This window comes from Opisthocomus hoazin, chromosome 2 (assembly GCF_030867145.1).
Source record: "Opisthocomus hoazin isolate bOpiHoa1 chromosome 2, bOpiHoa1.hap1, whole genome shotgun sequence".
NCBI lineage: Eukaryota > Metazoa > Chordata > Aves > Opisthocomiformes > Opisthocomidae > Opisthocomus > Opisthocomus hoazin.
Window position 1 is genome coordinate 15,176,486 of NC_134415.1, and position 20,668 is coordinate 15,197,153.

The following is a 20,668-nucleotide window of genomic DNA, read 5'->3' on the forward strand; positions in this document are numbered from 1 at the left end:
TTCATTTTGCAGTAGCAAACTGTCTGGAGCAAACTTAATAGCATCATTTGTCTGTCATCTTTTTTTCAGTTAAATAACTTGAATTGTAGATTGCTTTAAAATCTCATCAGTCATTCAGAGAGAGGAAACCTTTATTTTCTAAAGAAGTGAAGAAAAATAACAGCTTGGAAGTCTTCATCACTTGGTGGTTATCAGTCAAAATGACAGAAATAGAATTTTTCTGTCAAGTAATGTCTTGCTTGCAAGGGTCTGGACAAATGAGTGTGTGAGTAGTGAGAAGAAGGGAGTTTTAGGTCAAATATGCTGAAACTGTGTTGCACTGTGTCTCTGCATTTTGACATCCTACGTACTTTCATGTCCAAACCAGCTTAGTTGCATCTTGACTCTCTAAAAATGTGAGAATGTGTATAATCTTTAGCTCATGTAGACTCTTGGGGACTTCTGGGAACATCACTATCTTTATACCGCACCCGCTTGTTTCTTGCTGGTCTGAGCTGCTCGACTGAAGCAGATTCAAAGTGCCTGGGTAGAGGAGGCCCACGTGCCCCCCATTGCCATTTGAAGTCATCATATCCTAATTCTACTGATCTCTTTCTAATGAAGTCTCCGTTTTTGCTAATTTCTCTTTAGATACCTGTGCTGAAGATTTGTTATACTTCAGTTCAGCCAAAATAAAAGCAAAAGGACAAAGTGGAAGAACGTACAATAAAGCTGTAAATTGTTACTCATTATTACCTTCATCTACATTCCTGTAGCCAGAAATTAGTACAACAGATTTATTTGAAATAATTGTCTAAGTACGATATCATGAAACTTGTTTGGTGCTTTATTGTAATTTAGTTTCAAGTTTACCCAGCTTGACTCAAGCCAACTACAGAATGAGAAGGAAGAACAAAGAAAATCATAACATTTGTAGAATACAGTTGTAATAGAAGTGGTTTACTTTGTCCTTTAACATGTCTTTTTATCTTTAACATGCTGTAACAACATGCAGTGAAAATGTACGTGCTGTAAAGGAAAAAAGAAAAAGAAAAAAGCAGAGGCAGACCACAGTTGTAAGAGAAGGGAGGAAAAAGCTACTACTGAGCAAAGAGTGAGCACAGGTAGATGTGGGGAGAAAGTTCCAGCGAGAAGAGGTGGAACCACAGATGATGAGGGAGAAAGAATGATCAGGCTAACGAGGAGCGTATAGAAGCCAAAGCAGCATTACATGAGGATAAAAGGAAAAAAAGTATAATCCAGCATATAGGAAGAACCACTGGAAAAACGTTAAATGCACTACCAAAAAAAAAAAGATACAAGAACAAGAAACGAAAAAGTAAATAAGCAAAGAATTATTACTTGTAGGGTGCAGCAATTGCTATTGTGTTGGGAGTGTCTAGGCCTTTGCTTTCACAGGGAGAAGTGGAGTGGATTAAAGTCTGTAGGAGGAGGAGTACATTGGGGGAATGAAACAGGACCAACGATCGGTTCTTTGTGAGGCAGGACTCCTGTTGCTCCAAAGAAGACTAACCACCACTTTGAATAATGCCTGCTGATTGCGGTAACACAGGATTTAAAATCTGATAGTTGCTTCTGACACTAAATCATTCTTCAGTGAGAGTCTGCAGTGCGGGCCAGTATTTTATCTGGCCTTGTCTATTCCCTGTATTATACTAATCAAAAAGAAAAAGCCTTTAAAATGTCTCCTGCAACTTAGACTAATAGCGTCTTACCCCAAATGAACTGAATGTGAAGTACTGTTCAGAGTATAACTGTGAGCATGGTTGGCTTTAGTATTTTTTAACCTTTCAGTTCTTACTGAGATTGAATGAAATTAGAGCATTGCTGTCAATTTAAAAAATTATTTGCTTCATTTAGAAGGCTTACCTTGGCAGTTACAAGATGCAACTGTCATGCGATTTCATTAATTCCGGACTGCACTTGTAGAAGGCTGAGACGAGTTGTGTTCCCTGCACATCATAGTGCATCATCACCCACTTTGTATCCTGGTCTTTTTTGTTTGTCAAAGCAAACCATGAAATCACTATTTAAAAATTAGAAATCTTGGTATATTATGTGTTTGCACATTTCTCTAGACATAAACCCATTCCTTTCCCCATAACACATTTTATACAGATACAGAAATATTTTTGGAAGAGTGTTGATACATTTTCCTTAAATGAGAAGAAAATGTATTCTACTATGGAATTAAAAAGGAGGTACTATCATTCACTCTGTGCTAGCAGACACCTGCAGCATGGACTGCAGTATTCTGGCGAGTCACACCATCTCCCTTTATAGCTGATGAAGAGGAGTGGAATTGCAACGTGGAGTTTGGCAATGTCGGATTTGGTTTAGTTGTGTAGATGTTCAAAGGCAGGTTTGGAAGGTTTGAGAACAGTGAGGTAGGTGCATCTGTGGGCTGTCTATAAATAGCAGCGGTGAAAGCTCTGACAAAGTGTATGGAGTGACAGTGGGAAAAACCCTAAGAAAAACCTTGCAGGGATTACAATGGGAGCATACATCTCAACTCTTCTCTTCTGTGTGTTAATCATTCAGTAGTTACAGTCTGGGATGAGTTTTCCTAATCTTTCACTCTTCCTAGCCAAAATTTGAATAATTCATTCCTTTATTCTTGTAACTAATCCATACTCAGGGATGCTAATCTTGCCTATTTAAATAAAAATATTTTATTTTGATACAAAACTAAGGTGGGACAAATAATTACACACACTAATCACGCAAAATGTACCCTCCAGACAATGCAAAATTCCTAGAAACAGTGAAGTAAAATATAAATTAAGTAACACTTTTTGATATTAGTAACAATTATCTCCCATTGTTACATTGATTTAGCAACAAATTTCATGGAAGAAAAAAATATAAAAGCAAAGATAGTCCAGGTAGTCTCCCTTAGTGCAAGGAGAGCACATCTTGAATTTTTGAATAATTTTGTAGACCTGGCAGAAAAAGGATGTTTTATTATCATTTTGCAGTAGTGTGAAAGGGAATAGCTATTATGTATTAGACTTCAGTTAGTGAAATACAGCCATGGAAAATTGAATGAAGCATGTTTCTTAAAAATTCAAGGCTTAGATCAGAAAAAAGTGCATATTCTAAGTAGAGTAGAAATTTTAACTCTAAGTACACGTGTGGAAGATAGTGGGAGTGCTCCCCGAAGAGGATGGAATTATGATGAACTACTCAGGCCAAATAAATTTTATCTGTCTTCTCACTAGAATAAAAGTCTTTGGCAGAGATCTCTGAAGATTACAACAGTGTATTGGTTTTAGTAATGCTTACAATATATCTAATGCAGTAGAAGCAGATAAGAACTTCAGTTGACTTGTGGGGAAAAAAAAAAAACCAAATGTGCTGCTAAAAGGTTTGTGGAAGCTTGATCATTTTCCAGTAATTCCACCTTTGAGATATCACTGCTACAAATCCATTTTCATGAAGTCATATGTTGTATGTGAATCCTACAGTTGTTTAGAGCAAGTATCCAAGCGGGTAATTTGCCTCAGTGGACTCACAAGACTATTTTTTTAAACAGGGTTTTCTAGCATCACAGTGCCCAGTCCCTGCATTTTTATCCAGCTATTGTGAAGCGTGAGTTAATTCTAACGAAGGAGGGAGGGTTAGTGTGGATCTGTGGAGGCAATATATTCAGAGAATTCCAGTTACTGATAAGTAACCTAGTTTTCTCCTTCATAAATTTGCCTCCCCAGATCCCCACCCCTGAAGATTAACCAGCAGTAGCAATCCACACCGAGAGGACGGCTGAGGAGTGCTTAATTATAAAGGTACTGTGAAACAGTTCTCCTGATATGATCTAGCCTCAGCGTCAAGAAAATAATGATGGTAAAGGTATGTAGCTAGCTTTGTGTAGCCATGCTACAAATTTTCACAAAATGGACACCAGCCTAAGCCAAGTTGAAATCCTGACATAATTCTTGTCAAGTATCTATTAAGATTGTCTGGCAGTTATTTTTTATCTGTGAATTAGAGGACTGAAAAGTAAAAACATTTCAACGGGCTATGCATCTCAAGAATGCATTTTCAAAAGTTTTTAGACTAATATGACTTTCAGTCTTTACCATACAATTACCAGTATGTCCATATGTAAAAAAATAATTTGGAGCAGTATAAAAATCCCAGTTTAAGAGCTTAGAGTTTTTTATATGCCATATACATGCCAGAAGAAGGAAACTGAGAAGTCTTTTTTAGAATAAGAGTTAGCTGGAATTACAGTCCAAGCTATTAGAAGTTCAGTCAGAAGATCTTTTTTAGACCTAAACATGCAATTCATAGAATTGAATTCTGTTTACTTTTCAGTTTGATTTTTGACCAATATTTTATAACACTCCACATATTCATAGGTTCATGCAAGGTGGGGATGTGAGCACTCTGAAATGAGGAATAAATCATGCGACTCATGGCTTGAATTTGGGCCAAAGAATTGTGATTCCTTTTGAGATGTATTGCCTCTGAGATACCGTACCTGAGAAGGAGAGATTGTTTTGTATCTGAAATTTCTGACTGCTGAGTTAATCCTCACAAATGCAAAGATTCCTAACATTGCATATCCTGGGACAGAATTTTGTTGTTGTCTTGTTTGCAGGGTGGGCCCTGGACTGTAGTAGGTCACGTCCATATGTCAACTGCTCTTACCTGCTCATTTTTGTACATTTTTTTTTACCTTTAGCAGCTAGTGAGTCAGTCTTGCATCCAACAACCCTTTAAAACAAGAGTTGATGTTAGTGATGAGAATAAGATTCTTAGTGGAAGAGTTTTAAAACACCAGATAGTCTGTGTGCAGTGTGCTGTGTAGGGCCTCACCTCATCTTGGTAATCATCTGTTCTTACGACAAAACTTTCTTCTTCAGAGTGTTGTCCCATCGCCCATATCCCAATAAGATTCCCTTAAACAGTATCATGCTCTTCTGAAACTCTAATAGTTGTTTTAGTATAGTCTGTGCATATGAAACTGTTTGTGAGTAGCTGAAGAAAGGGGGAGGAAGAAACCACTGTATTTAGGAGGAGTTTATGGTCAACGGTGACCAAGCTGAAAAACCTTGGTGCTAATACATGTTTGTTTGTTAATAGATCACAAATCAAGGCCAGATTGGATGGAGTTCTGAGCAACCTGGTCTAGTGGAATATGTCCCTGCTCATGGCAGGGGGATTGGAACTAGATGATCTTTGAGGTCCCTTCCAACCCTTACCATTCTATGAAATGTTTTTTAGAAGGCCAATTCATCTTTACCTCTTCTTTCCCTTTCTACTTGTTTTTTTTTACAACAGCATCTTATTAAATTGACCCAAATTAATCCAATAATTTGAAATTCCGATATCCAGTCAGCATATATGGTGTTATATTGTTGCAAACTACAGAGCAAAGTATTTGTTGGAACTACAGTATTTAGAGGGGTCAAAGTCTATAAGCAATAGCTTTTGCTAGTATAGTGAGGTCTAGTGAAGACTGTAAGTAGAAACGTGAACCTGGTGGTGACTGACTTTATTGCTGCTTTTGCAGTCATGCGTGCACATGGAAAAGAAAACTGCAGAGTATTGTTTTGTGGGATGGATTCACTGCTATAAGTATTCGATGCATGTTTGTCCCCAAATGAGTATTTGTTCCTAGCAGGAGGCTATTCTGATAATGTTGTTGGTTGAGGACAAACAGCCTTTCCATGATTATTGTCCTAGCCCTCTGCTGTACTTAATTCAGTTGAAAATCTTCCAGGATTTTATGTGGTATTTCAGCTCATGTCTGTCCTCCCGTTAAAAAGCTAAGTATTTGTGGTGAAAATACAGTTATATTAGCCTGAGACACCCAGGAACACATTCGCCTTTTTCTGAAGTCACATCATGTTGGTATCAGGTATCATTCTGAGATCAACCAATATCCTCTGCCTAAACTCTCAGCTTGTAGCACAAACTCTTGTGTATTCCCTATGGGCAACACAATTTCATACATTTTCAGTATTACATTTCACCCCACTATTATAATTTTATCCCCCTTAGCCCTCCTGTCACCTTGCATTAGAGGATTGTTTTCTGTATTAACATTAGCTCACTGACATTTCATGTTTCATAAGAAAAATTAATGAACTTACTTGTACTACTCATGTTAAAGACCTCTACTCTCCAGCCAGAGATTTCCCTAAGGAGCACAGTGAGAGATGTCTTCCCTTTAATCGGTTTCCTATTCATCATTTCATTTCTGTTTTAGTCTTCTACCTCCTATCTAACTATTAATTTACTTCCCTAGGTGATGTCATTATAACTAATTAGTTGGAGAAATAAAGATGGTTTATATTCTGTGATCAGGAGGTTTGATCCCGTTCTGTTAGTCGCAGTGATGTGCAGGTGCGTAATGCACTTCTCTCAGACGCTGAAAGGTAGTTTCCCTTCTGTACTGGCTTTTAAAATGTTTCATATCTCCTTTCAGACTGCCTGATTACCCCGTTATACTCTTGGAGCAGTTATTAGCCCAGTTAGGACTGGATCTCTTCTCTGCAAATACGTTTCATGATTTGAGATTCATGTTCCTGATGCAATTTATCTAGGCAGAGGTGGAAAAAGCCCCCAAACAAGTAATATCTGAACATTTTACCATGACAAATTTCCTCAGTTCACTGCAATTGACTTTCATGAACTAGTTCTCTTTATTCTTTAGTATTTCTCGCTTGAAGTGCAAAGCCTTAGAAGAAAATCTGGTTTTAGTTATGCTTTCATAATGAATTTAGGATTATTTTATTAATGATTAATTTAAAGCTATGGCTAAGGCTATAGAAATACTGTCAGGATGACAACTGCCTGCACTGAATTTGGGTCACATTTGAATCTTTAGGCTTGTGATCTTTTTTTTTTCTCCGAGAGCTAAACTCTGCTCTACAAAATTGATGGGTTCACTCTCAGTTTTCTGAAAAAATGACCAGTTTAACAGCGTGCACTAGGGTTTTCAGCAGGCCTGTGCAGCAAACATAAACATGCATGTGTACCAGATGGTACTTCAGTTGGAGACTGACCATAATTGTCATGTTTTAATAATGTTTCAATGGGAGAAATTTAGATGGTTAGATGTGAAGTCAGAAAGCGGACTAGAATTAACTTTCTGATCTTCATCACACTAAATTTCTTCATAGAGAATGTTTTTCAAGAACTATTTAAAAGTGACCTCCACAGCTGGTAATGTTATACTATCAGAAAATAAAGTAGGATAACATGTTAATTATAGTAATAAGTATCTTCTCAGATGGCATCATTTTTAGCATCTTATTAGAAAGACTGTCAGCAGAGGTCTGTGGATCATATTCTCATTTCCTTGTATAGCATTGACATAACACTACTAAGTTCAGATGTGAACAGTGATCTGTATTGACTTCAGCACACTTTCCCTGTGCGTTTGATATAGCGAGAATTTTGATCATATTTTGTATGCTCTTCACTGTCTGTTCCTGAGAGGCAACGGTGGTTAGTCAGTCATCCACCCCAGGGCTCTGAAGGGCTTTTCTTTCTTGGCCGCTTACAAAGTGAAAATTCTTCTGAGGAAAACTCACTAAGTAAAGGATTAAGCAAGGAAAATATTGCCTTGAGGCTGGATCTTCTGGTTAATATGTCAGCTGACTATTTGAGTTTTAAGGTTATTTAACATCATAAGCTACTTCGGATGAGACGCTGTCTTCCTGCTTGCATAGCACTGTTCTAGACACCTTGACCCTTTTAATAATGTATATTAATTTCATATGTAACAAACTTGGTTTGCATCTCTGAAAAGCAGTTTCACTAACCAAATCAAAGCAGAAGAGAAGTCTGAAAACAAAAACATACTTGACTGTGGGAGTCTGAGTAATCATTATTTTGGCATCTTCTATAACTTCATACTCAATTCTGGGTGTTGCACTGTGATAGCTCTCCTAAACACATAATCTGGACTCATATAAAACAAATACACCAACTAAAAAAAATGTTATAGTTTCTATTTTTTTAGATTTTTAAAATTTTATTTCCAGCTCTTCCTGTCACTTTTTTAAGATGCATATTCATTTCTTCCATGCTTTTGCATTTGTACCTTCTTGTTCCTTGAGCTGTCTTCCATGAGCCTGATGTTTATGGACAGCCACCTAAACACTTCATCTCCGTGACAAAGTACGCTTCAGAAAATGAATGGTTCTAATCAATCCAGCCTGTGCAGTTCCAGGATTATCCAGTGATCAGTTCTGAGCATCAGCAGGAGATATCATAACTTACACCTTATCAAAGTTCACAACTGAACTTAATTCTTTTTGGAGATATTCCATTGTAGGTGTACTTTTCCGTACATTCTTTTTAAAGTTCAAGTCTAACTTTAAAAATTATGACTACCTTATAAAGTTCACACATAATGAAAAGTTGAGTTAATTTCATTATCACTATATGCTGTCAGGGAACAATTGTGTACAAACATCCTAGTGTAAAAGCTCATCAGTCTTGTGGCATTGATACTGTGCTGACAAAGACAACCTCTAGAGGGGTTGTGAAAGAATCCGGCTTTTCTTTTTCTGTATTCTGAATGACAAAAAAACTTACACCCTTTTTGCTTCAGACACCAAATTTGCATAAAAGTGGAGAGGTGGGAGCCATGAATCTGATGATCTTCATCCTACTTAAACTGACAACTGTTGTTTCGGATAATAAGGCTCTTATGTTGCATCGTGCTTGTATGCCCGAATTCCACTGCGGAAGTAGGCAGTGAATTTGCTAGTTTTCTCCGAGGCTTCAGTCTTACTCCGAGGTACTAAAAACATGCCTTCTTTCCCAAAGGAACATTGTACTGAAAACAGGCCTTCTTTCCCAAAGGGGCATTAACCTTGTAGAGTAGGTAAGGAAACACTTAGCTTAGCCACATCTGGTGAAGTCTGTATTTTGCAGTCTTAAATGCAACATTTAATAGGCTGCCCAGGAAGGTGGTTGAGTCACCAGCCCTGGAGGTGTTCAGAAAACGTATAGATGTTATACTTTGGGATACGGTTTAGTAGGCATGGTGGTTTTGGGTTGGCGGTTGGACTTGATCATCTTAGAGGTCTTTTCCAATCTATGATTCTATGATTGCAAAAACAGAAGAAAAAGCCATTAAGTAAAGTAAAGATTCTTTCTGTGGTCTGCATTCAGTATATTACCTGTTAGAGACGTGGAGCTTACCTTCGCATTTCAGACCCACGGAAGCAGTGTTAAGAACAGAGTGAGTCAATGTACTGATCTCCTCTTTGGAAAAACCCTGTCCCTAAATGTTCCTACCCCTAAAGGAAAGTGGTCTTCAGTGCTGGAATGAGGAGCACACCTGGAGGAGCACTCTGCAGCTGGCTCTGTATAACCAGCATTTTGTAATGTGGATGTTTCAACTGGAGATCAGCCATCCTTTGAGTATCACTCTGAAAGTCGGCCCTTTGGATATTACCTATCGTATTCTTCTGTTGAAGAATCTCAATTATGTTTCCCTCCTTTTCTGTTTTGATCGACTTTGGCTATTGTAGTAATTAGTTTTGGATCCCTTGTGTAACAAAAATCATTATTTTCTGTTTCCTCTCACCTCTGCAACCAATAAATGAACTTTGTACCTCATAGTACGTTAAGTGTGGCACTACTTCTTTCAAGAAGAACAGAAGGAAACTGATCATTGTCAAAATACTAAATTCCAGTGAGAGTGAATGTAATGACTATTATTTATCTCTGTGCTGGAGGAACTGAGATGCCAAAAATCGGCATCTCCCTTAAGCCACAAGAGGCTGATAAATCATGGTAGTAGACTTCGAGAAACAGGTCTTTTAATCTAGCATTTTGAAGCTTAGATCACATCTTAGGGTATTACAGTTATATTTTTAAAAAGCCAGTCTTAGTCACCAAACAGCTGACAGCAAACAGCGTAAGGTACAGAAGTCGTTGATATATCCCACCTTTCAGTCCTGTTTAAAATAAATAGAGGAGAAAGAAAGATGCTGTATATTGAACAGAAACCTATTAAATCCATATGATGTATTGAAAGTATGTGTTATTTTAAATGTTTTATTAAAGGCCAACAGAATCACTGGTGTTGGACTCTGACTGTGCATCTGTTAACAAAATCATGTTAGTTTAGGATACCAGGTAATACTCCCCAAGTTCTTGAGTGGAACTGAAGACATCCTGTAGTGTCTGCTCATACGGTTTGGGTCATTACTGAAGACGTCTGTCAAATATTTTAAAATTAGGGCAGTCCGAAGGTAAGGATTACCAGTATTTTAAAAGTTATGAAGTAAAAGGGAACAGAAGATCTAGTCTGCTAAAGGTGTATTTGTCTGGTATAAACAGTTTTGACGTTGTGATAACCTGGCCGTGTCCTTCACAGGAGAGGAGCTGTGCACCGGCCTCATTTCAGGCTGTTCCCTGGACTGCTCTTTCGGCTTCCAGACCGATGTCCACAACTGCGAGATCTGCCAGTGCCGACCGCGGCCTAAGAAGTGCAAACCCATTGTATGTGACAAGTACTGTCCCTTTGGATACTTGTACGTATTCTCATTCTGAAAGCGTATTTAATACAATCCCTGTACGTATTGAAAATATGCAAAATCCAGGCATGTGTACTTGTGTTTAGTTTGTGGTGAAGTAGGGGAAAATGTAGGAAAATAGAAATGTCATTACCTGATGTGAGATTAAAGTGTTCTTCAAAATGGATTTTGATCAAGAAATTAAGAAACAGCAACTAAAAAGACAGCAGCAGATGATAAAAGCAAAGCAGTGCTTAAATTTTTTTGAAGAATATTTGATGAACAAGATGAAAAAGCTGCTTACAAGTAACGTCTTTTGCATGTAGCTTTTTGAAATTCTGTTTGCATGTTCCACTGTGATCCTTCCATTTTATAGCCCATTTATGTTACTCAAATGATTTGATAATATTTCAAGGGGTTTTTAATGTTGATATCACAGAGGGCTAGTTTTAGTGAGACATTTCTGATAGTTACTTTACGGGGTTCATGAAGAACAGTAGTGTCTTTTATCAAAATTTTTGTAAATGTGTTCAAAACCTGTGTTGTTGCTTGAGTTCATTCTCCATAAAAGGAAATATTTGTGGTGTTTATTCATTTGTGGAAAAGGTGACGAAAACTGGGCAGATCTTTTGTCAGATAGAAATTTCTTAGTAATCAGTCTGGTGGCTTCTATCTATATTTTACCAATACTTTTTATTTTTGATGGGTCCATTCCATGTTACTGCCTGCTTTTCATAACAGTTTAATTTCTACCTCATGACAGCTGATCTTCAGATAATGTTCATATGTAATCTGTTTTCTTAGGATTTGTAATGAAGCTTACTAATGTTGCAACTCTTAGTGTTTGATACTAATACTCCTCTAATTTCTGGTGCATTTCAGAGTTCTGTCTGACAGTTGTTCACAAATGCTGCAGGTTTTTATAACAGTAATCTGTAGTGTAGTGTGTCCTCCTCTTAGTATGCAGTTTTAATAAAGTTTGGAGGAATCAAAATATGGTAGAACCTGAATGACCAGAGATTTTAGAAATATAGAAATCAAGCTGTGACATAGTGATATTCTCATAGATTTAACAAGCTCTGCTCATAGATGGTGCCTGTGAACAATTTATATTCTGTCCAGTTGTGCTGCCAAAGTAAAAAAAAAAAAAATAGATGCCAGCCTTACAGCCTTACACCTTCATTTAATCTTCATGCTATTCTTAGCCACAGAGTGGTGTTCCACTTAGTTGAATACGGTCTTCTGGTTGACCTCCCTCTCATTGCCTGTACAGCTCTTGCATTGTGCATGGTGCCAAACAGGGGTGGCATTACATCAAACAAAAAGCAGACCCATATCCCATGGAACAGTAATGGCACAAATATGCTATAATACACAGCCAAAAAAAAAAAAAGAACATTTGAAGAATATGTTTGCCTTGAAAACGTTGAGTCGCCCTTTTTTTCTACGTTAGAAAGCGTGTTTGACTTGTATCCTTGAGACATCCCTAGTATAATTTGAAAATACCTGCATAATAGCAGTCCAGCAAAACGAAGTAATACCATTTAATCTAATCCTGTATCTGTTACTTCAGATACGGAATTAAGCTTGCCTCTGGTTAAATAATAGACGTTTTTGCAGGAAACAGCACTCCTGAGTGACAGGATTGAAAGAGGGTTGAAAATGAGGTAAAGACAACAAAGATTAAATCAAACTTCACTTCTGCCCCCAAAACTCAAGAGGAGAATTTGAGATTTAAAGGTTAATAAAATTATCTTCAGGCAGATTGACTTCAAGAGTGGCTGAGAGTTACTTTCCATTTTGCAAGTGAGAGAAGGTAGAGCAGGAGGGGAGTTACAGAAAAGGGATGTCAGTTTTGTCATCCCCAGGACTTTTGCCCAGTGGCTTCAAAGGCAGGGATGGCTGAACATGGGTAGCGGAACAAAAGAATCATGAAAGATTGAGCAGAAATAATGACTGGTTAGATGTCTCAGATTTTTAGATAGGATAAAGCTGCTTCCATTAAGGATCAAAGGAGTGAAGTCAATTAAAACAAGTACAAAGTATACAGAATTGTTTAGAAAGCATCTGGGGAGAGTGAAGTTTGAGCCATGCCATTGAGCAAGCACAAAATGCAAGATAAAGTCTCTTAAAGCTGGCAGCCAAAGAGGCAGGTGGTGTTGGGGTCTCTGGAACTGTGAGAACTTCATGATGGAATCAGCAGGAAGGGTAGCTGGGATGAGACAACAGCAATAAAGGAATACAACTTATAACTGTATTCAAGCATTTAGTGGAAATTGCCATATAGTCCTCATGTGGTGTAACCATTTCTCAAGGGGCACTGAAATCATTTGCGCTAGCTTAAATTTGATTTTCAACTTTGGCACAGAAGAGAGAAAAATTCTGAATAATGGCCATCAGAATATATTCCATTGCTCTCTGCAACAAAGATGGAAGTCATCTTTTTTTGTTCATGATATATAAAGCTTCTGAAGTAGCAAGTACAGGATGTGAGTTCAGCAGTCTCCAGACTGTATATCTGAACATTTATTTTTATTTCTGTTTTATATTTGTGTTTTAAAAACTAATTTCTATTAACAATACTCAGTTACTGGTTATTTTTTCCAAATTGGTTTATAAACTCAGCAGATTAATCTAATGTGATATTTAAAGGGCACACTAAGGCTGTTAGATCTTGGGGTTTATACTTTTTCTGTATTGCAGCTCTTAATTTATTGTCTGTAGCAGGATTGATAACTTTCATCCACATGCTCAAGGAACGTGTACATGCACGTGTTTGCATAACAGCAGAGACATTTGGTATGAAATACAAATTTTTTGCTGTTTACTCAGTGTGACTGAATAGCGTTCAGCTTGGAACAAGAAGAGCTTTTTTTAATTTTAGTATTACAAGGACATAAATTATTATTTTCAAGGCCATTTGCTTTAGCCTGTTCAAAAGTTATCATATGAGAAAACCATTAAACAAGGCCTATTTAATGTCTTTTGTAATTACCTTTTTGGACTTACACAGAAATAGCTTGAATGTATTCATGAGCCAATATCTAGGTGTTTGTTCCTATTCCAGCTAACTGTCATTTGACTTCTTCAGTGTGGACGTGCTTGAAGCTTGCATTAAGGCTGTCTGTGTACCCAGAAATGGTTCAGTCTTCTGAATGAAAATCAAAGAAGACTGAAGAGAACAAAGATCGATGGGCCTGGCCTAGCTTTATATAAAGAAATTGATCAAATCATTCATTTTGCTGGAATGCTTTCCTGTAATAAGGAACTGATGTCTCAGTTTCTGAGAGGGACAGAAATGGCCTCTGAGTATTGTCCAGGAGCTGCAAAAGCACTTTAAACACAGAAATGCGTAATCCTGGGGGCAAGTATTTTTCAGCGTTGATCATGCATCAAGGATAATCTGTTGAGGATACAAATTTCAGTCACAAATCCCAGTGATTTTCTAAACTTGTGGAGGAAGCAGCCAGTGTCTAAGAAACCATGCGATACTGTCACAGAAGATCAGGAAAAATTTAGAAAAATAGTAAGGTTTATGATGTTGAAGAAGAGAATAAAAAGACAGGCTTTAATTCCTAGATTTACTAGGCTTACTTTATACACCTGAGGAGGACTAAAACTACCAAGTCGTACGCTTCAAAATGGAAACTCAGAACTTGAGAAATAATAAATATCTGGAATTTAGGGAAAAGGAAGAAAAATGGTGAACAGGTTAAAGTTAAAAAGCCTAAATATTGAATCTTCCCATTTGCAACTGTTCATTTGAAGTCCTAGACGTGATAAAGTGAGACCTTGATCAGACACTGACTCGCCGAGTACCAGATCTGGACCGTAGTGACTTGCCCAAGGCACTGCCCAGTCGAAGGCACGCTGCCTGCCCCGTGGGACCGTATCCCATTCAGAGGAGTTGGGGGTGGCCAGTGAAAACACCACACAGGTCGGGACTGCTCCATGGGCTAGCACCGAACCACATGGCTCATCTTCAAATAGAAGGCATTCTCAAAACAATAATGTTGGGCCTCTCACAGAATTATACTGCTTGTGGTCAAGAGCAGTAATTTTAATCTTGTATATATGACTCATTTAGCATATTGACCTACAGAAGAAAATTACAGATTTCTGTATGTCATTTCTGTACTTAGATAAGCTGAAACACACTCTTCTCTTTCTCCTTTTTCTTTCCACTAAAGTATGCATAAAACAGTTTTATTAGAAAATCTGTGTGAACGATGTAGCAAAAGCATTTTAGAAATTACAGCAAATAATAACGGGCACAGTATGGTAGCTGGCAGTAAGACAAAGATGCTTTAAAAAGCAAGCTGATTTCAAGCTGATGCTGCTTTTTTAGGAGCACTGCCTTTGGGATGATCTTTCCCTTGCATTGAACTTTAAACTTTTTTAAGCTAATTTGAAAATCATCTTCAATTGAAACTCTGGTTTTAAATGTAGAATATAATTTAATTATGCACAATACTTGGCTGGTATTTTTAAATGGTGTTTAATAAGTCTTGAGATGATTATAGTTTAAAAATAAAAGGAAATTATCACCCTCATTTTGTCATCGTCTACAAAATATATGAATAATTGCACTGATGTCGATGAAACATAGTTTTTAAAGATAACTATATGCATAATAGTTTGCCATATAAAGGCCTAGAATTGTAGTAAGAAATATTTTAAGATCATTTCACTTCAAGTCTTGCTTTGGTGCTAAAATTGCTTAGACTTGCAGTTGTATAGTACGTTTGTTCGGTTCTTTACTGCTACTGTGCCGATTTCTTTTCTAGAACAGGAAGCCTTATGTGGCTTCCAAGCCTGTTATGACCATCAAACGCATGGGATGTAATGGAAGACAAATCTCTATTTGAGCGTAAAACTTCCATCACAAATAGGACTAAAGAAGCAAGCATTAAAAGAAAAGCATACTAGAGAGTGGAAAGTTAAGGAGTTATCATCATGTTTGTGATTTTTTTGTTTTAAGACTTTCAAACATGAGTACTTGGAAAATCTGAGTGCATGCATTTTTGAAGAAACCAAAACCTCTTCACAATTGTCTGAAAAAAACTGCTCAGTAGAGTTCACTATTTGAAAGCTCTACACATTAATGGAAAGAAGCATTTCTTTTGATATTAAAAGGGCTGTGGTTATAGAGGTTGACGAAAAAATAGACGAATGGTGGACAGAAAGTCTTCCATTCTCCATCCTACTGTATGACAATTTGCTTTCCTCAGCCTTTTAACTAAAAATTAAATAAAATTTTCTAGAGCTTGTAGTTAGGCTTTCGAGAGATTTACATAATTTTATTTCTTCTCTATCCCTTTAGATGTTATTCTTTAACTTCCCATGTCTTGTCTTTGTTTTGGGGGGAACTGGTGTGCCTTTAGAGATGTAGTATTCAATGAGGGATCCGTCAGTTTCCCCATAAATGTTTTTCCCAGTTTTAGTGAGTTGTCTTGTTAGAGGGATATGTTTATCAGCAGACTCATTAAAATCATTGACTGGTTTTTTCCCCCTCTTTGTCTTGAACTTCTTCATAACAACTTCTCCCGCTCTTCCCCCAGTATCTTGGAAAGGCACAAGAAAATTACTTTGTCTGTATGTGAAGGGAAATAGTACACTTGCGCCTGAAGTGTGAACAGTATTATCTATCTTCCTGAAAAAGGGCGAGCAAATATTCAGTATAGGATTCCCAGAAGCTGCATGTTTATAATGATGTGAAGAGGTGCTGTATGGTGGTGCTCTAGAATCCTGCCTAGCTTTACCTGGAAACTTTGGAAGCATTTGTGTTCTTGATTCTGTGTACGCTCTGTCTGCTGAAAAGTTCTGGTTTTTTCTATATCAAAATATGTTACTGTATGTCTGGCACTTTTTATATGGGTTGTTGGCATTCCACATGCTAGTTTTCAAGTAAGCTTTGTGTCTGCTTATTTAACATTTTCAGAAATCTCTCAGTAGTTTTAATATGCAAGAGTGGAAATCTTCTGTACATTACCTGTTGTTGGAGGAAAAAAGTTATCAGTAATTTGTGTTATAAAAACATAGTAGTTATAACAGATTCCCACTTACCTGTCCAACTTCTTCACAGTTTTAGAAATTATTCTTTCTGCTTTTTTACTTGAAAAAATAATAGATCAGCAACAGTAGTCACAAGCACGTATGTCTGTACTACCAGCTGTGGCTTGAAAGTACCAAATGCAGAGATTTCACCGGTCTCGTGGGGGGAGCACGTGCCAGGGAGGGAGACCTGTACACCCCATAGACCCACTGAACCGAAGGGTGACACTTAACGATCATTTTCTTTGCTTGATCAGCCACTTCTTTAGGGAATGCTTTTGCTTTAAAGATCATGACATGTAGACTTTTAAAGTGACCTGCTAACCTTTTATGAATTATTTTGGTCATCTAGGAAGAACAAGCATGGTTGTGAACTCTGTCGGTGTAAGAAATGCCCGGACCTGCCTTGTGGTAAAGTCTGTCCGATGGGCTTTCAGCAGAACAGTCACGGCTGCATTATCTGCAAGTGCAGAGGTAGGTGCGAGTACATTACCACCTCTGATTACAACTCTTTTCAAAGCAGTTGGAAGCTAGAACAAAAGAAAAGGAATACTGCACAGAATACATAAGAATTGAAATATGGTAACTGGTGGGGGAGTCAGTTCAGCTTTGCTCAAAGGAGTGTATTGTATTTGTGTTTGTTATTAGCTATGCTCATCAACAAAAAGCCTCAGCTTCACTTTCATCTCCTATTGCAAAGTCACAAAAGTCAGTCCATTATTATTAATAAAAATTAGATCAGGTACTCAATAAGTAACTGCTAGAAATAAGCTAGTTGGGGGGGGGTTCAGTAGCAATGTTCATCTTGAATTCTTCACCATCATCTTTTCTTTACAAAGTTTTGGATTTGATAGATGTCCTGTTTACCACCTAAAATTAGAGTGCCTTTTCTTGAACACTTTTCAGGTGGTCTCGAGGAATGACGAGTAGAGAGAACTTACCTGGGAGAAAGGACTGGGTGTTCTTAAGCTAAAGATTTCACACATGCCAATTCCCAGGCTTATAACCATCAAGTTAGAGGTGGAGATAGAGATAAGATGTTCATCAGTTGTCTGCTTTAGTTTTGTGATGCTTTTTAAAAAAGTGACATTTCAAGGTATTTTTAGCTTGTGTTTTGTATTAGTCTGAGTATCAGACTTTCTGCGTTGCTCATCTCCATGCGTTGCATTTAATAACTTTTCATTTGCACTTAGGCTGTCTCTTATCCTTACTGCTCTTTCATCCTTATTTTCTTTGATTCTTGCTTGTGTGGTTTGATTTCTGCCTATAGGCAGGTAAGTTTGAGTATTTTCCTGTTGCTTTGTGTAATGACTCCATTCTTAACTTTTTTAGCAGCTATTTCTTTTGTATTTTAAAAGCTGATAAAATATAATAACACAAGCTATAGAAACATCAGACTGGAGGAAACTGTAAGTTCCTGAAGTCACTCTCCTGTAGTTGAAGGCAAACATGCAATCATATGAATCAGAAGGATCCAACATTGTATTTTCTCCACAATATCATACACTGCAGACAATTATAACAAAACTTTAAGACTTCTAGAATAAAAAATATATGTATAAATGTTCTAAACGTACCTTGCAGATATGAGAAGTGGAGAGAGATTTCACTGACATCAGCTGCAATATATGATTTTTACTAGAAATAAAAATTTTTAAAATTAAATAAGGGTAACTGCTGAGTGGAGACCCATTGAGATAATTCTTATGACTTACCCTGTCCTTTGTCTCCATGTTCACAATCAACACTTTTCCTGGTTGTTGTGATGCTGTGATGGAATATACACAAGGTGTTCTCCTAGGTGTGCCATAATCGCATCCCAAACTATTCACAGACGTTACTCTGCAGTTACTAATTATGTGTAGGTACTTCTAAGTGCTTTCCTTAACAGGGGTGGATTTTAAAACATGCATAAATATTTAGTGAAAATAACTGCATCCTTCTCTAAGTAGTATTTGTTGTTATTGTGATCATAAAGATAACAAGCCATGAGCATATCACTTCAATGTGATCATTAGCAACTTGTCCAAGAATAATTAGAGCAATTGCCAGTATGTTCCAGGGGAGCTGTGAGTCCTTGTTAAAATTTTGACCCAAAATCCCTAAGTAAGAAGAAGGAATGGGTAAATCCCCTGCCTGAATTAGCTCCACTTTCTAAATTGCTTCTGCCAGAAATAGCTTATGCTAAGATTAACAGAAGTAGAATCACAGAAGTACAGGGCTGGAGTATTCCTCTGGAAAACTGAGAGTCCATTTATCCACCCTTGTGTAAAACCAAGTGTATCTTAGATAATCCTTGACAGATGTTTGTCTAAGGTTTAATTTATTAAGGATCTCCACTCTCAAAAGAAAAAACAAAAAGGAAAAAACCCCTCTCTAAAATAATGTTTTCCTGTGATTACAATTATGTGACATTTTAAAATAAATTTTCTGATATGTCCGTCTCCCTTTCTACAAATTGAACCAGTTACGATCTTGTCCTAAGCTCAGCAGACATATGGAACAGCTAAGCACCATTCCCTTTAGAATTCTTGCAATATTTAAGGGGTTGCAGCTGAAGCCCCCTAAATACTTTTTTTTTGGGGGGAGGGGTTTCTAAGTCAACTAAACCTAGTTCTTATGGTCTCTCATCACAGTTCAAAATCTGGATATTGTACTTTAGCAGTAGCAAAAACTCCTAACAGTAGAGATAGTAGTATTGCATTTAATGTACAGTGTTCCTGTACTTGTATCTTACATTGAATTTGCCTTCTCCGCAGTGGTGTCACATTAGTGACTCAATTTTACTCGTGAGCTACCATAATCCCAGATCGTTTCAACCATACCTCTCGTTATCCAGTTATTCCCATTTTGTATTTGGGCATTTGGTTTCTTCTTTAAGTATTATCTTCTGTACTACTTTTCATTAAAAACTGATAAGTTAAAACAATCTCAGTTTGTGAAGTTAATTTTAAATATTTGCCTATATGCGTGTTTTTTTCCTCCAAATTTTGGAGTATACTTTAGAATAGTTCAGAAAAAAGAAAGTTTTATTAGATCAGATACTTTATTTATTAAGGAAGGGGAAGGGTATTACCACCTAAGACTTTTATGTGTCAGTAATCATTTTAATGTAGGACAGTATTCCAGTAATATTCATTCAAAAAGGAATTCATATATAATCTGATACTGAAGTATAGAAGTGTAGTAACAATGTAAATTTTTTTCATAGTATTTCTGTTCGTGCAATAGGATGAATTCTGTTGTAAGAAGTATTTACTCTTATGCCATGGCTTTTCTTATTCATTCCCAAAATGTTATTCTAATGTAATTTCTGTGTATTGGGTTCTTATTCTGAGAACATGCATCAAACTCACTTTGTACCATCTGCCTGTGGTTGTTAGACCACCTTTGATAGACCTGCCACAGCTGACCTACATGTTAGTAAAAAAATAAAAAAAAGACAAACCAAAAAAACCCCTTACTAAAATTATATATAAACATCACTACATTTCATACTGCATCCTTTTTTAAACAGAAAATGAAATAAGCAACTTAATACAAATAACCTAATATATATGTGTCAGTAGAACATGGTTGACATACTCCTGAAAACAAGTCAGTTCACTCACAAACTGTTCGTAAATCCTTCGTAATAGTAGTGATGTGGGTCAGGGAGTGTTGGGCTCTAAATTCACTCTGCTGATTAGCAAAGAATATATTGAGGCTGAATCCTGCAGCGCTTAAATAACTCTAAAGATACAAATGAGGCTTTATCCTCCGTTGACCAACTGCTTGCGTGTTCTGGCTGAGTGCAAGCGATCCAAGCTGCTGTATTCTCATCTCAGTAAAGGCTAGGAAAGATGGATAACATTGTCAGAGCAGTTATCTTCCAAACATCTCATTCATCATAGTAATGTAAACAAATAATTTCTCGAAGGTGTTTTATGAAGTATTTCCAGTATTTAGCATGACCTTGTTAGAACTTGCTTGTATTTTTTTTCATTCATGATATAAGACCATCCTTAGCCCTTGTAAATGCTTTAATATTCTACTTGCTATCAGACACTGACATTCTAGATAATCTCATACATGATATTTAAATCTCATACATGATATTTAAATATTTCATTTTAAATATGCTT

At 37.0% G+C, this 20,668-nt stretch overlaps 1 protein-coding gene across 3 annotated transcripts in view; it reads left to right on the forward strand.

Moving 5' to 3' along the window:
• The window catches only part of CRIM1 (cysteine rich transmembrane BMP regulator 1), a 202,181-nt gene that overhangs the window by 161,871 nt on the left and 19,642 nt on the right, over positions 1–20,668 (forward strand). For all 3 annotated transcript variants that reach the window (XM_075412684.1, XM_075412685.1, XM_075412686.1), the window contains 2 exons: positions 10,352–10,508; positions 16,897–17,018. In XM_075412684.1, the coding sequence (XP_075268799.1) occupies positions 10,352–10,508; positions 16,897–17,018 (279 nt within the window). The remainder of the gene's footprint in view (positions 1–10,351; positions 10,509–16,896; positions 17,019–20,668) is intronic.